At 55.9% G+C, this 14,363-nt stretch overlaps 8 protein-coding genes across 8 annotated transcripts; 6 read left to right on the top strand and 2 right to left on the bottom strand. All coding sequences in view use genetic code 12, as the record gives it.

Annotated features, from left to right (window-relative positions):
* Positions 1 to 1,427: 1,427 nt before the first annotated feature.
* LODBEIA_P48120 (uncharacterized protein) lies at positions 1,428 to 2,021 on the top strand (the record flags this gene model as incomplete). The annotated part of the gene is made up of 2 exons (XM_066975075.1): positions 1,428 to 1,679; positions 1,728 to 2,021. 2 exons carry the CDS (start codon positions 1,428 to 1,430, stop codon positions 2,019 to 2,021), a joined length of 546 nt encoding a protein of 181 aa, XP_066831750.1.
* Positions 2,022 to 2,059: 38 nt separating this feature from the next.
* Positions 2,060 to 2,557, top strand: LODBEIA_P48110 (uncharacterized protein; the record flags this gene model as incomplete). Its single annotated transcript, XM_066975074.1, has 2 exons — positions 2,060 to 2,470; positions 2,519 to 2,557. The coding sequence occupies 2 exons, from the start codon at positions 2,060 to 2,062 to the stop codon at positions 2,555 to 2,557; spliced, it is 450 nt and encodes a 149-aa protein (XP_066831749.1).
* Positions 2,558 to 4,411: 1,854 nt separating this feature from the next.
* On the bottom strand, positions 4,412 to 6,430 carry LODBEIA_P48100 (uncharacterized protein; the record flags this gene model as incomplete). Its single annotated transcript, XM_066975073.1, has 1 exon — positions 4,412 to 6,430. The coding sequence occupies one exon, from the start codon at positions 6,428 to 6,430 to the stop codon at positions 4,412 to 4,414; it is 2,019 nt and encodes a 672-aa protein (XP_066831748.1).
* Positions 6,431 to 6,522: 92 nt separating this feature from the next.
* Positions 6,523 to 8,598, top strand: LODBEIA_P48090 (uncharacterized protein; the record flags this gene model as incomplete). Its single annotated transcript, XM_066975071.1, has 1 exon — positions 6,523 to 8,598. One exon carries the CDS (start codon positions 6,523 to 6,525, stop codon positions 8,596 to 8,598), a length of 2,076 nt encoding a protein of 691 aa, XP_066831747.1.
* Positions 8,599 to 8,755: 157 nt separating this feature from the next.
* Positions 8,756 to 10,024, top strand: LODBEIA_P48080 (uncharacterized protein; the record flags this gene model as incomplete). Its single annotated transcript, XM_066975070.1, has 1 exon — positions 8,756 to 10,024. One exon carries the CDS (start codon positions 8,756 to 8,758, stop codon positions 10,022 to 10,024), a length of 1,269 nt encoding a protein of 422 aa, XP_066831746.1.
* A 5-nt stretch (positions 10,025 to 10,029) lies between these two features.
* On the bottom strand, positions 10,030 to 10,461 carry LODBEIA_P48070 (mitochondrial 54S ribosomal protein bL31m; the record flags this gene model as incomplete). The annotated part of the gene is made up of 1 exon (XM_066975069.1): positions 10,030 to 10,461. The coding sequence occupies one exon, from the start codon at positions 10,459 to 10,461 to the stop codon at positions 10,030 to 10,032; it is 432 nt and encodes a 143-aa protein (XP_066831745.1).
* A 79-nt stretch (positions 10,462 to 10,540) lies between these two features.
* LODBEIA_P48060 (uncharacterized protein) lies at positions 10,541 to 12,139 on the top strand (the record flags this gene model as incomplete). The annotated part of the gene is made up of 1 exon (XM_066975068.1): positions 10,541 to 12,139. One exon carries the CDS (start codon positions 10,541 to 10,543, stop codon positions 12,137 to 12,139), a length of 1,599 nt encoding a protein of 532 aa, XP_066831744.1.
* An 860-nt stretch (positions 12,140 to 12,999) lies between these two features.
* LODBEIA_P48050 (uncharacterized protein) lies at positions 13,000 to 14,334 on the top strand (the record flags this gene model as incomplete). Its single annotated transcript, XM_066975067.1, has 1 exon — positions 13,000 to 14,334. The coding sequence occupies one exon, from the start codon at positions 13,000 to 13,002 to the stop codon at positions 14,332 to 14,334; it is 1,335 nt and encodes a 444-aa protein (XP_066831743.1).
* Between the last annotated feature and the right edge of the window lie 29 nt (positions 14,335 to 14,363).

The following is a 14,363-nucleotide window of genomic DNA, read 5'->3' as shown; positions in this document are numbered from 1 at the left end:
CTTGGTTTGGAATCATGACTCTTGACTGTTCTACAAGCTCCATCTACTGCCTTGACACTGTTCCACTCCCTCGAGCATCTTCCTTGACACAGTCCTACCACCTTCAGCATCTTCCTTGGACCCTGGGTTCAGCTTGGACTGGCCACTCTCCTACTAGCTCTCAGACACCGGCTCCAGCTTCTTGGTTCAGCGTGGACGGGCCACTCTCCTACTAGCTCTCAGACACTGGCTCCAGCTTCTTGGTTCAGCGTGGACGGGCCACTCTCCTACTAGCTCTCAGACACTGGCTCCAGCTTCTTGGTTCAGCGTGGGGGAGGTGAGGGTGTTGACATCGAAGACACAACACTTGGTAACCAAGCCACCAGGCTGGAGCTGAGGGTTAAGTCTTACACTGCTCAAATTGGGGGAGACTTGACCTCGAGTAGTCTCAGTCTTGTTGAGAGCTTAGTCTTCTTACTGGCTGGACTTGCTCAAACTGGGCTAGTCGGTCAATCTGGAACTGAGAGTCAACTCTTCTTACTGGCTGAGCTTGCTCAAACTGGGGCTACTCGGCTCAATCTGGAACTGAGAGTTAAGTCTTCTTACTGGTTGGACTTGCTCAAACTGGGGCTACTCGGCTCTAGTTGGAACTGAGAGCTAAGTCTGTACTTACATTGGTCAATCTTGGCTACTCGGCTCAGTTTGGTTGAGAGTCAACTCTTCTTACACTGGTTGAACTTGCTCAACCTTGGGTGGGCTTGACCAGAGAAGTCTCAGACTGTAAACTGAGAGCTAAGTCTTCTTACTGGTTGAACTTGCTCAAGCTTGGGTGGTCTGGTCACCAAGTCACCAGTTCGGAACTGAGAGCTAAGTCTCTCTGAACTTGCTCAACCTGGAACTACAGTAGTCGGCTCAGTCTGGAACTGAGAGCTCAGTCTTCTCACTGGTTGAACTTGGCTACACTGTCCAACCTGGAACTACAGTAGTCGGCTCAGTCTGGAACTGAGAGCTCAGTCTTCTCACTGGTTGAACTTGGCTACACTGTCCAACCTGGAACTACAGTAGTCGGCTCAGTGAGATTGAGAGCTAGTCTTCTCACCGGTTGAACTTGGACTAGACTGGGTGGTCTGTCAACGAAGCCACCAGCTTAAGCTAGTTGAGAGTTAAGCCTGTCTTACTGGTTGAACTTGCCCAAACTGAGGTAGACTGTTTCAGCCTGCTAGAGTCTCACTCTGTAAACCAGCGTTTGCCACGGCTCCAGACTACTAGTGCTCCCTGTTGTCGTTGTGAGCTCTGCCCGTTTCAATTAACCTAAAGCAGCTTTCTCGGCTGGCTGGGGCTCAGCTACCACGTTTGAAACTAGAGTTAATAACAAGGGTAGCGCGCCCCCCTTTATAACCCCAGAAAATATCTCAGAAATTATTTTTTCTCCCCCCCCTCGCTTCACCATGTACTCCTTCAGCTTCCCCAAGACCAGCCCCAGGCAGCCCCGCGGCGTCAAGAGCCTCACCACCGCCGAGTCCTTCCCTGCCAGCTCCACCAATGTGAGGTCCACCGGGTTCACCACCTTTGTTGACGGCGCCCCACCCAAGAACACCTTCCGCTCGCGCAACAGCTTTGTCATTGCCAGGGGCGCCCTCTCGTGCATGATGCGGGAGAAGAAGTCCAACTTCACGCTGGTTTCCAAAAGCGCAGCAAGTGTATGTACCGAGGCCATGTCTAGTTGTTCCGCTACTAACCTCCTCTAGCTCTGGGCTGCGGCCGGCCGCCCGTTCAAGCTGTACTTTGAGTATCTCTCCCTCCTCGAGTCGATCTGGCACGACCGCAAGCAGTCGATGTTCGCCCCTGCTCCTACAGCAAACTTGAGCTACACTGAGTTGTTCCAGCCGAGTAAGCGCGCGGCCACAGGGGGAGGCACCAGGCTCAAGTTCAGACTCAACCCTGCTAAAAAGGTGCAAAAGAAACGTGCAGCGCCACTGTTTCAGGTTAAGGGTGCGCTTAATTGCCGCTGGGGGATCGTGACTGAGGATATATTTAGATAGCGCGCCGGAATAAACAGTTTTCTTTTTCTTTTCTCACCATGAACCTGGAATTGGACAGCGGATTGGCATTGCTACGGAGCCTCGGGGAGCTCGACAAGGCCCTTGGGGTCGGCGACTCTGGCGACGACACCGCGTTGAACATGATCAACCCGTGTGTCTCCTGGAGCGTGGGCAAGCTCCCGGCGACTTTGGAGAAACTCAAGGGGTACAGCTGTGAGGAGGCGGCGGTGGTAAGCGCCGCAAGACCTCACTTTGCGATGAGAAAAGTGTCCATTGCGGTGACCAATGCGGACTCCCAGGGCAAACCGAGGCAAACGAGACAACGGTTGAGTGACAGAGCAAAGTACTTGCTCGAGCTGGCGTTTGACAGAAAGTCGGCTCCAAACAAGAAGGAGAGGGAGCTCCTCGCGGAGAAGTGCGGCATCACTCCTTTGCAGGTGAGAGTCTGGGTATGTAAAGATCGAGACACGGTGGAGAGCTGATACTAACTGCGGCAGTTTACGAACCAGCGGATGCGCAAGAAGAAGAATTGGTGACAGGGTGGAGCGCATCGGCTACATAGGAAGATACTCTGAGGCGCTGGATAGACTACATAGGCCCCGTCTTGAAATACGATGTCTGAGGTATAGTAGCACCTATGTTACAAGCGCGTTTCAGCTCTGAAACTTACCAGTAGAAGCCAGTGCCTCTTACAGTGGACTCAGCTGAGAGAGCCCCTCCTCCAATTGAAGGGGTAAACCGCGAGGAAGCAGCCAGCTGCACCAAGCTCGGCAGCTAGACAAGCCACGCTGGAGGTGCTAGTGTTTGTAAGTCTGGCTTAACCGTGATGAGGTTCACTACTAAGTCAATGATCACCTCATGCTCTCAGTTGTAAGTTGGAAGGAGAATGTGTGTGCTAACATTGAGAATAGCAGGTTGCCCAATCTCCTGAGTTGGACAAAGCTAGAGGTCGGTCCAAGAGTCGGCGATGAATCAATCGACCAATTTTGAAGAGGACGCTGAGTGAACAATGACCGCTCCACTGAGATTGAATATACACCATGTAATAGTGTAGACCTGCCAACCGTTGTAACTGCCAAGGTTGAAGCTCTGAGCCAGAACTGGCCACGCTGGGGCCAGGCTTGTCAACTCTCAGCCGGCCTTGGTCATTGCTGAAGTCGGTCTAAGTTTGAGTCAGCTCTGAGACTCACACACTGGTTGAAAGCCGCCCTCTACACACTTTCGCAAAGTTCAACTGAGCAGCAAGGTGACCCAATGTTGGCCCAGCACTCTAGTCTCCGCAACAGGGCGAAGCTAAGCAGTCCTCCAGAGTCCACCACACTCAGTTTCTGAACTGGCGCCCCCTATAGCAACTCTCTAGTTTCCGCGACCTTTGAAACCGGGCGAAGTGGCAACTTTACATACCTCCAGAGTCCACCAAGCTCCGTTTCTAAACTCCCCCCCCTCTAGCAACTCTCTAGTTCCACAACCTTTGAAACCGGGCAAAGTAGCAAAGCTGAGCGGACTTCCAGGGTCCTCCAAACTCAGTTTCTAAACTGGCGCCCCCTTCTAGCAACTCTCACGTTCGGCAACCTTTGAAAGTAGCAAAGCTAAGCAGTCCGCCAGAGTCCACCAACCTCCGTTTCTAAACTGAGCGACCCTCTAGCACCTCTCTAGTTTCGGCAACCTTTGAAACCGGGCTAAGCTGGAACTTTACATTCCACCAGAGTCCACCAACCTCAGTTGCTTAACTGGGCGACCCTCCAGCAACTCTCTCGTTTCGGCAACCTTTGAAACCGGACTAAGCAGTAACCTTACCAAGCTCAGTTTCTAAACTGGGCCCCCCTGGCATTGAGAAGAAGCTATGGTACACATGGTCAGTCGTAAAGACAAGTTCAGTGTTCATGTGCACCCTACACAATGGCGATGTCAGAACAAAGTGGTACGAGCTCTAGAGGTTAAGTACGTTTGTATCATTTTGGGGAGCAGTCAAGTCACTACTCGCTCCAGACTTAGATACCTCTACACGCTACAGTTTTGAAAGTAAAGACTTAATGTGAGCTTGGCCAAGATTAGCTACAGCCAGCCCCGTTGAAACCGGGCAAGTTTAAGCTACTAGTGTGGTAACAAGTATCAGGATTCAAAACCAACCCTCTATTCAAGTCTCCAAGTCTTGGAGGCTAGAGACCTCAACCAACGCAGTGTCGATGGTGAGCTCCCGGACTCCCTCTATTCACTGCTCAAAGTTTGAAGCGACAACTGCAGGAGTGCAATGAGGTAACTTCAGCTTGCGGAGCCAGCCAAAGTTAGCGGCCCCTTAGGGGGAGCGCTCAGCCCACTCTCCCGGACTTTGCAGCCCCCTCTATTCACGAAAACAAGTAGAGCCTGTGGGCCGCGCTTTTGCGCTTCGCTTATAGCAGCCTCTGGGTTCTTTCCCTCACCTGCTGCAACGCCCGCCGCATGTGGCGGTTCCGCTTGGCGAGGCGCGCCACCCACTGCACCAGGGTATGGCCGCCCCCCCGCTGCAACTCGGCGAGAATCTCGTGGCACGACTTGGCCTTGAGCGTGAACGGGTAGTCGAGGTGCTCCGCCGTTGCTAGGAAGGCGTCCAAGTGTGCGATTCGCTTGTCGATGGGCAACTCGCGGTGGTGCAATATCGCCCGCACGATGGCGGGGAACTGGCCACGGAGCTCCATTTTGCGGCCGCAGTGCTGCTGCAAGAGCATCCCCGCGGCGGCCACGTCGCTGGCGACGACGCTGTAGAGGTGCCAGTGCCGCGCCCAGTAGGCAGGCTCAACGTGGGGGAGGATCTCGGCAAACACCGCCAACCTGTTCTCTTTCCTCGCCACGAACCGAAACACATCATAGGCAATGGCCTTGTATAAATATGCGGCGGCCTGCGGGTCGGCGGCAAGAAAAAACTGAGGCGAGTGGAGGACTTGGAAGATGAGGTTGTGCGCGCGCGCTAGGCTTCTGGGTTCTAGCACCGACACCGCCTGGGCAAACGAGCGAAAGGAGTTGTGCAAGAGGGACCTCTGGGTGGTGGCCATTGCGCGGAGCGACTGCTTTAGTGATACTCCCGGTGATAGCAGCTGTAGGAGCGCGTTCACGATGTTGAGGAGGAGCGTGGGGGATAGTAGGTGCGCCCGGCACAACGCCGACCGGTGGAGCTCGAGGAGAAACCCTCGGGCGGCATTGGGGGTGGAGGCGAGGGATACTAGGTGGCGCTCCTCCACCCGCCCCAGCTTGCAGAAGTTGGTAATCAAGAACCGGGAGACCCGCGGGTGGCGGTGGTAATGCCTAATAAGCTCCATGTACTGTTTGGAGTCTAGCTCCAACGCCTCCAACACCTCAACGACATTAATATCTGGGACTGCCCTGAGCAACGGGACAATCGAGGAGCCTGGGGCCACCCTGGAAAGGCACTTGGAGGCTACCCCAGGGGTTAGCCTAGGTGCGGCCAAGATGTACGCCTCCCGCACGTCCTCGTCGCTTCCCTCTAGCACCCTCTCCACGAGCTTGTTCACCAACGCGGGGGACTTTTGGTACACGCGTAGCACCGCCAAGGGGTCCACCCCGACGTTCATCAAGTAGACCACATCGACGTCGGCGAGGGCAACCGGGGGGCGAAGCACGGAGGCGAGGGCGCCTCGCAACAGCTCGGGGGCCGGGGACTCCCGCAAGGTGGTGCTGTGGTCAAAGCTGGGACAAACCGAGGTGACCCAGCCGGGCGCCCTCAAGACATCCTCAAAGTGGGCCAACACGGCGGCAGTCTCATCGTCCCTGGCCACCTGCATGGCTCGTTTAAGACCGAGCAACGGAGGGTCTTGTGGCGCTCTCGCCAACACCTCCTCCGCCGTGGCCACACGCTGCAACTCCCGCCACGCCAGTTTGAGCCTCCCCGGGTCCACCCCGAGCGTATACCCCACCGCCTTTGACACCTGCACGCCGAACGAGCGGTTTTCATAACCGTCGGGCATCGCCAAGGCAAAGTCCACCGCCGCGCAGCGGTTGGACATCCGTGCCACCGCCGATAGAAGCTCATCCACGTCGCTCAAGCTCCCGCGCACGAACAAGTCCCAGCACTGGGGGTAGCACCTGTGGAAAAGCAACCGCTGGAGGAGCACGCCTCGTGAGTGGGCGTCAGTGCATAGCGGCTCGGTGTAGAGGTACACCTGCGGGTGGAGGAGGTGCACGGGGGAGGCCAAAATGGCGGCGGCCTTGTTCTGCGGGTCGAGACATAGTTGTAGTTGCTTGGTGAGGCCCGGGAGGTGCCTGATGTATGGCTGTATGGGCGAGATCACGTCCTGCGCCGAGACAGTGGCGGCGATGTAGGAGGCGATGGCATCGGAAAGGGACGCCTGGCGCAGCCTCGCCAGACTCAAGCATCGAGAACAAACAAACCAGACACTGGGGTGCAACCATCGCATCGGTGATGGGACCAGGGGCTGGGACCAGGGGCCTGGGTTTATGATGATGGACGGTGGAAAAATTTGTATACGCGCACCTCACCTCCTCCACCATGCCTCGAACCACCCCCGCTGTCATCCCCTCTGCCATCGCCCGCCGGATCGCCAGCTTCCTCCCCGTGCGGGACCTCCTCGTGTTCGGATTAGTTTCAAGATCCGCGTATGAGGCCACCCTCGAGCCCCGGCTATGGGTCTCCCTTCTCCAAAAGATGGGCGTCTGGGACAACGCCGTGGCGCTCAGCAAGGAGACAATACGAGGGGGCCACTTGGACTACCTCGGGGACCCCCTCACCTGCCTCGACTACGTCTACCGGCTGGCCAAGAACGCCCGGTACCAAGTGCTCAAGATCCACCGGGCGTTGGGCGTGTACTACTACGACTTGGTGGGCTGCAACAGCTACGACCGGTTGCGGATTTTCCAGGACTTTCACACACCCGAGGAGCAGATGCGGATGTTGAAGAACTTGCAGGCTTACAACAGGGCCGACTTGCTGCCCGAGTCCCGACGCAATGCCCACGGGAAGCTCTGCGAGTTGCTCGAGATCTTTGAAAACGCCGTCTTGCGCGAGATCGAGATCCATTTTGACCTCGAGGAGTACCCTACAACTAAACGGTTTGCCGAGATCCTCGTCGCGTTGGATAACCAGCTGGTGTTGGTGGACTTTTTCCTCCAGAAGATGGCCCAGGGAAACATAGAGGCGCAGGACGTGGACACGCTAGTTGCTGCGCTCACGCTGGAGTTTCGGAGGCACTCGCATATTGTCCACGCAGCGTTCCCCGCTGACCTCTCCATGATGTACAAGGTCTGCGAGGAGCTCATGTCGACGCTAGTGGCCACGGCGGTACAGTTGGCGATCGTGGAGGCCAAGGAACACGGCACCTACCTCTCTGTGGTGCCCCAGTTGTACCACCGGCTCGCCACCACCATGATTCCGCAGTTGGCACAGCCGCACGAGTCCTACCAGCGCGAGCTCTTGGACATGGTGTTTGCTCCGTTTGCCGCAGAGTACATCCGCGAGCAAGTCTCCAGCGTGAAGGAAAAGGTAAAGAAACCGCCGGTGGTGAGTGTAACCCCAGAGTCTACCATCCTTTCCAGCCTCAAGAGTGTTTTCCTGGCGCCGGAGGAGACCCCAACACCGCCCGTGGCTCCCGTGGAGCCGTTCACTCCGGAGGCCATAATGGGGCTCCTCGACGACGCCAAAACGGCATTGTCCCGGTTGTCCAACTTCCAGGACTACTCCATCCACACCCTCCGCAGCGACGCCGCCCAGTCCCAGCAGGAGATAATCACCTTTGTCATGGACACCGTCGGCAGCGACCACTTGCGGCCCGGGTTTGACCGTGCGCTCGCGTTTCTACAATCGTGCAACCCAAAGTCGCCCACATACTCCTCGGTGGAGCCCCCGGGACAGCCGTTGGTGTTGTTCTTTGACTTGATAAACACAGCCGACACCATCATCCAAATGGTGGACCGGTTCTGCAAAGAGGTGTCCCTGACACACAGCGTGCGCAAGTTGGAAGTCCTAGTGGACACAAACGTTGCCGAGGGGCTAAACATAGGGATCGAGGTGTTGGTGCATCAAATCGAGACCATCTACACAAAGCGGCTCCACGATAGCGAATACGATCCCGCACTGGGCTCCCCCAGTGTGGGCCCTACCGAGGCAGCGCAAAGGGCAACCGAGGTGCTCTCGCAAAACATGAACCTCCTCGTGGACAGCGCGGAGGGCTCGGTGGTGGACGTCTTTCAGCAGGAACTAGCCGAGCGGTTCTTCCAAACCGTGGTTAAGGTGTTGAAGGGCCGCACGGTGTCGATGATAGGCGCACCAACGTTGATAGCCGACTTGAACCTCTACTTCGAGGTCGTCATGGGGAGCATCCGCAGCAACAAGCGCGTGGTGGCGCCGCTCTTCCTGGCACTAAAACAAATCGGCAACGTGTACTTGATCAGCGGCAACGACTCCAAGGCGATCGGCCGGTTGGTCAGCGACTTGTCCAAGTTCAACGGGATCTTCAATCAGGAGGAGATCTACGAGTTTGTCCAGCGGCGCAAGGACTGGGCGGATATACGAAAAGACGTGGAAAAGGTGATGTACGGGTTTGGCTTGGGCGATTGTAAGTTTATGTAATGGCGTTGAACAAAAAAGGGGAGGTAAAAAGCTCACTATAAAGCAGTGGCATGGACATTTGCTCAAGACTTGTAGAAACCATTTAGTGCATAGAGTAGTGCGACTATATCGATCCTGTTAATTTCCAAAACTGAAAACCTCTCCAGCATCACCCACGATGAGGTCAGTAACACGCACTATCAAAAGGACGCTCAGTGTGGGAGTGGAGCCACGGTTGCAACTGCTAATCGACAGAAACCAGATCCCCCGGGCCTCAGCACTCCTTCTCCAAAGCAAACGCAGCGGGTACAGCCCGCTGCCGGCCCACGCGTTGCGGCTCATCCAAGTCGCATGCGCCTCGAGCCCCCGGTACTTTGCCAAGAACGCCTACTGCGTGTTGCAAGTGTTGCAGCAGTACCCGGAGGTGAAACCAGCGGTGGCGGTGCAGTGCTTGGAGTACTTTGCCTCGCACAGTGTGGGCAACACCTACGCCAACCACTTGTTTTTCCACCTGTGGGGGGAGATCAAGCTGCTCGGGCCCGAGAAAGTGACCCTCGCTGTTGCCTCAGTGCTCAAGGTCAACGCCGACAATGGCAACAGCATTGCCGCGATCAAGGCGTGGAGGTTGGCGAAGCACCTCGTGGACTCAACAAAGGTTGCCGCCTTGTTGGTGCGGGTGTTCCGGTGCCACCACAATGATGAGGAAGTCCACCACGAACTCCCGCAGCTTGGAAACTCCCCCGAGTTGACTTCCTACATGCTCTCGTTCTATGCCAGGCGCGACCCAGCAAGGTTTGAGCTGTTGGTGAGCGCCCTCGAGACGCCCTTGTCAAGGTCAGCTCGCTGCGACTTGCTACAGGCGTTTATCGACGGGGGCGACAGAGCACGAGCGCGGGCAATCATCGGGAGCATTGGGCAGACGACGCCACGAGAGTTGGACTTGACTGTGAAGTGGTTGATCTGGGATGGCAAGACCCACCAAGCACGGCAGCTAGTGCAGAGGACCCCCATTGAGGTTTCGAAATGGGGGTGCCTCACTTTATTCAAACATACAGGGAACAAAGACCTCCTCAGCCAGCTCCACCGCCTTGCGGGCGACCCCGTGTTGGAGCAGTTTGCCATTGAGATGGTCCGCTCGGAGACCAACCTCAAAGAGTCCATCCGGTGCCTCATCGGCATCCTCAGGGACTCGTCGTGGCACCTCCACCAATCAAACAGACTTTACCAGAAACCGCCCCGCGTGGGGCTCCGCGTGAGGCTCGCGCCTGCAAGTCTAGTCCACTGTATAAAGACCATCGCCATCAAGGCTGTACAGAGACGCGACAGAGAGTCGCTACGGTGGGCAATCGAGGAGCTCCGCCGCTCCGGGTGGTGCCTCGCGTCCACCCTAGAGTTCTTACACTTCCACGACCATGAGGGGTACCTCAAAACCACATTAAAACACTAAACGCCCTATTTCAACCGCTTGTAGTCTGCTCTCTTATCATACAACTTCCCAGTGGTGATCTCCTCGGCATTCTCCGCCATCAAGCTGAACAATTTCTCGTCTCCCTCGTGTTGCTCCCCACCAAACTGGCCAAACCGGGCTTTGAACTTGCCAATCTTGCCCGTGGCAGTCAAGTCCAACGTGTCCAAGTCGGCCCTGTGCGGGTTCCAAAGCACGCTGTTTCTTTGATCGTTGATCATCCGGATTTCATCCTTGGGTGCGGGCGACCTCCTCGAAATGACCGAGCCATCGCTGAGCTCTACTAGGGAGTCGAACTGGTAGAATATAGCGGGCCTGGCCCGGCCTTGCTGGATCTTGCGCATCACTCTGCGGGAGGACAAGTGGACCTCTCCGGCCATTGACACCGACCTGTACCTGACCTGTATGAACTGTTTCATTGCTGAAGTGGTGAAGATTTTCATATTTCTCGCGCCCTCAAAATTTTCTTTTTTTCTTCCATCATCTTCTTCCACCACCATGGCTTTCAACCAGACACCCACGATTGTCGTGTTGAAAGAGGGGACCGACTCGTCCCAGGGCAAGGGCCAGATCATCGCCAACATCAATGCCTGCTTGGCGATTCAAGACACATTGAAGCCCACGCTTGGGCCGTACGGTTCCGACATTTTGCTCGTCGCGTCCAACGGCAAAACCACTGTTTCCAATGACGGCGCCACGATCTTGAAGCTTTTGGATATTGTCCACCCTGCGGCGCAGATGCTCGTGGATATCTCGCGGTCGCAGGATGCCGAGGTGGGCGACGGCACCACCTCCGTGGCGATCCTCGCGGGGGAGCTCCTCAAGGAAGCCAAGAGCTTTATCGAGGACGGAGTTAGCCCCCACTTGATTGCCAAGGGCTACCGTCTCGCGAGCGAGTTGTGCATTGAAAAGATTGAGGAGTTGGCGGTGGACACCAACAAGGGGGACCAAGAGATGTTGGAGAAATGCGCCACCACTGCCATGTCGTCGAAACTAATCAGCCAGAACTCGGCCTTTTTCACAAAGATGGCCGTCGATGCAGTAAGGAGTCTCGACCCGGACGACTTGGACGAGAGCCGCATCGGGATCAAGAAGGTGCCCGGGGGCGCCCTTGAAGAGTCGATGTTTGTCAACGGCGTTGCCTTTAAAAAGACGTTTTCGTATGCCGGGTTTGAGCAGCAGCCAAAGCAGATCAAGGACCCAAAGATACTTGCGTTGAACGTGGAGTTGGAGTTGAAGGCTGAAAGAGACAACGCCGAGGTCAGGGTGCACCGCGTTGGCGACTACCAGGCCATAGTCGACGCCGAGTGGGAGATCATCTTGCGCAAGCTCGACTCTATTGCCGCCTCGGGCGCCAACATCGTCTTGTCGAAGCTCCCTATTGGGGACTTGGCCACGCAATACTTTGCCGACCGGAACATTTTCTGCGCCGGTAGGGTCAGCGCCGCGGACATGGACCGTGTGTTGCAGGCCGTGGGCGGCCAGTTGCAAAGCACGTGCTCGGACATCCGCCCGCTGGAGCTCGGCACCTGCGCCCTTTTCGAAGAGGTCCAGATCGGCAGCGAGCGGTACAATTTGTTCACGGACTGCCCCCGGGCCCGGACGTGCACTTTGATCTTGCGTGGCGGCGCCGAGCAGGTGATTGCCGAGGTGGAGCGCTCGCTCCACGACGCGATCATGATTGTCAAGCGCGCGGTGGCGCACCACGAGGTTGTCGCCGGCGGGGGCGCGATCGAGATGGAGCTCTCAAAGTATCTCAGAGAGTATGCAAAGACCATCGCCGGGAAGCAGCAGTTGATCATCGCCGCGTTTGCCAAGGCACTCGAGGTGATCCCCAGACAGCTCTGCGAAAACGCCGGGTTGGACGCGATCGAGTTGTTGAACAAGTTGCGCAGCGCCCACGCCAAGGGCGAGACCTGGTACGGGGTGGACTTCCAGCTGGAGAATGTGGGCGACAACATGAAGAGCTTTGTCTGGGAGCCGGCACTAGTCAAGATCAACGCCATTGCCTCTGCCACCGAGGCCGCCACGTTGTTGCTATCGGTGGATGAAACTATCAAGAGTGAGAGCCAGGGTAGAGGCCAGGGCGCAAACTAGTGAATGAGATCGTTGATAGTGTAGTGTTATCTATAGCTGACCACCTCGAAAGCAATTCCATATCTCTGCTCTTTGGTTAGATGGTGTACCTCTTTACAGAGATTACTGAAGCCTCCCTCTTCAAGCTTTAGACGTGGAACCTTGTTTCTACCGGAAAGCCAGGGACTCTCGAAAGGGGTTCCTTTATAAAGAGCTCGCTGGACCTATATCTTGCCTCTATAAGCGTCCTTTGGAGCACGCTAATGGGCAGGGCTTCTAAGAGTTGACCTAACACCGCTCACTGTGTTTTCTGGACCTTGAATTTACCTCTAAAAGTACCTTGCCGTTCCCTTTCAACACGAGCAGAAAAATCAAAGGGGTATATACATTTTAGTGCGCAAACGCGTATCTCAAACCAGCCAAAATTCTCCCCTACGAGTGCAATATTATCACGGAACCAACAACCAACTGGTTTCGCTAGTCAGAGCTGTGAGTGAACGCAGCCCATCGGGTCTGGCTCATACCCCCAACTAAGCGCCTCGCAGTGGGCACCATTGCTCAATTCCCCATTGAAACCATCTGCACATTGCTCGTGGAGACTGTTTGCTTAGCGACGCGTCGAACAAAAAATAACAGCTTTACGTATTTTCTCTGTTTACTATTTTTTACTCCTTTGACACCACTCTTTCTCGCGAAGTTGAAAACAAGAGCTGCTTCAGGCAGGGGGGACGATTTTCTTTGCGCGGGAAGCACCACCTTTGGTTCTTTGTGACATTCTCCGAATTCCCTGGTGAAGCCAGGGAAACCCAGGCTGGAGTTATTTAACTTGCTGAGCTCGCTGGTGCCCGAAGCCACTGTTGATTGCTCGCCAGCCATCCGCCATGTCGCAAGTTTGCAAGTATGGGCCGCCGCTGCACCCCAGGCCTAGAGTCTACCACCGGATCCACGAGTTGATTGAGACCCACGCCAACGCGAAGCTTACCGGGGAGTACCACGAGGAGTATGTTCAGACCTTGGCCACGCTCGAGGGTGTCTCCTCTGCCAACCCCGAGATGATTGACTTGCAGCCCGAGATCCAATGGTACATGCGCCCGTTTCTAATAGACTTTCTCATTGAGCTCCACTCGAGCTTCAAGTTGCAGCCGCAAACGCTCTTCCTATGCTTGAACATCATCGACCGGTACTGCGCCAAAAGGATCGTTTTCAAACGGCATTACCAGTTGGTCGGCTGCACGGCGTTGTGGATCGCGGGGAAGTATGAGGATAAGAAGTCGCGAGTGCCCACGTTGAAAGAGTTGACCATCATGTGCCGCCACGCTTACGACGAGGAGATGTTTGTGCAGATGGAAATGCACATCCTTGGTACATTGGAGTGGTCGATTGGTCACCCGACGTTGGAGGACTGCTTGCAGTTGAGCATCGCGGGGAGCCACCTTTCCGGGCCCCTCGACGACACCACTGCGAGTGCTGTTGGTGCCGTGGCGCGGTTTCTCTGCGAGTTGTCGCTATACGATAAGTTTTATTTGGCTGTGCCGACCAGCATAGTTGCCATCACTGCCCATTTGCTTGCGTGTTCAATGTTGCAACTTCCGACAGCTGCCGCTGCGTTGAAACAGTTGCTAGAGAAAACAGAAACCACCGTGGCCCCTTTTGACGACGACGTGGAAAACAAGCAGCCGCCAGTCCACGGCGCGTTCCTTAGCGGCCTCGACGACACCAGCTTGCTCATGATAAAGAAGACCGCGCTAATGTTGATGCTCCACTTGAACAAAACAACAGAGGTGCTTTCCAAAAAATACCAGGCCTCGGGAGTGATCCAGGTTGTGCGAAACTACCACTCCAGCCACCTGCTGGTAATGCAGGAGCTCAGCGAGAGCAAAGACAATGTCCAGCTAGATGCCAGGCTCATACGTCTCGCCGACATCTTGCTACAGCTCCACGACGAGTACTACTACAAACCCAGATCGCCGTCGTTCTCGTCCTCCACGCTGAGCTTCGAGTCGGGACCGCCGGTAACCCCGCCGCTGGCCACCTCGCAGTGCTCTGTCTTTTCCAACAAACGGTCCATCGACAGCGGGGGGTTTGTCTCCTCCTGCAACACGCCGACACACGCCAGTTTCCACCCGTTAGTGCCGCCGCGGTCCGCCACCAAGATCAGAAAGAAGCGGTACGGAAGTAGTTGTGTAGCTGGGTATTCGCCTGTTGCTATAAACTAAATACAGATAACACTAGCCTCCACGCTGTA

The sequence above is a fragment of the Lodderomyces beijingensis genome (assembly GCF_963989305.1).
Source record: "Lodderomyces beijingensis strain CBS 14171 genome assembly, chromosome: 6".
Lineage (NCBI taxonomy): Eukaryota > Fungi > Ascomycota > Pichiomycetes > Serinales > Debaryomycetaceae > Lodderomyces > Lodderomyces beijingensis.
This window is presented reverse-complemented; position numbering and strand designations above follow the sequence as displayed.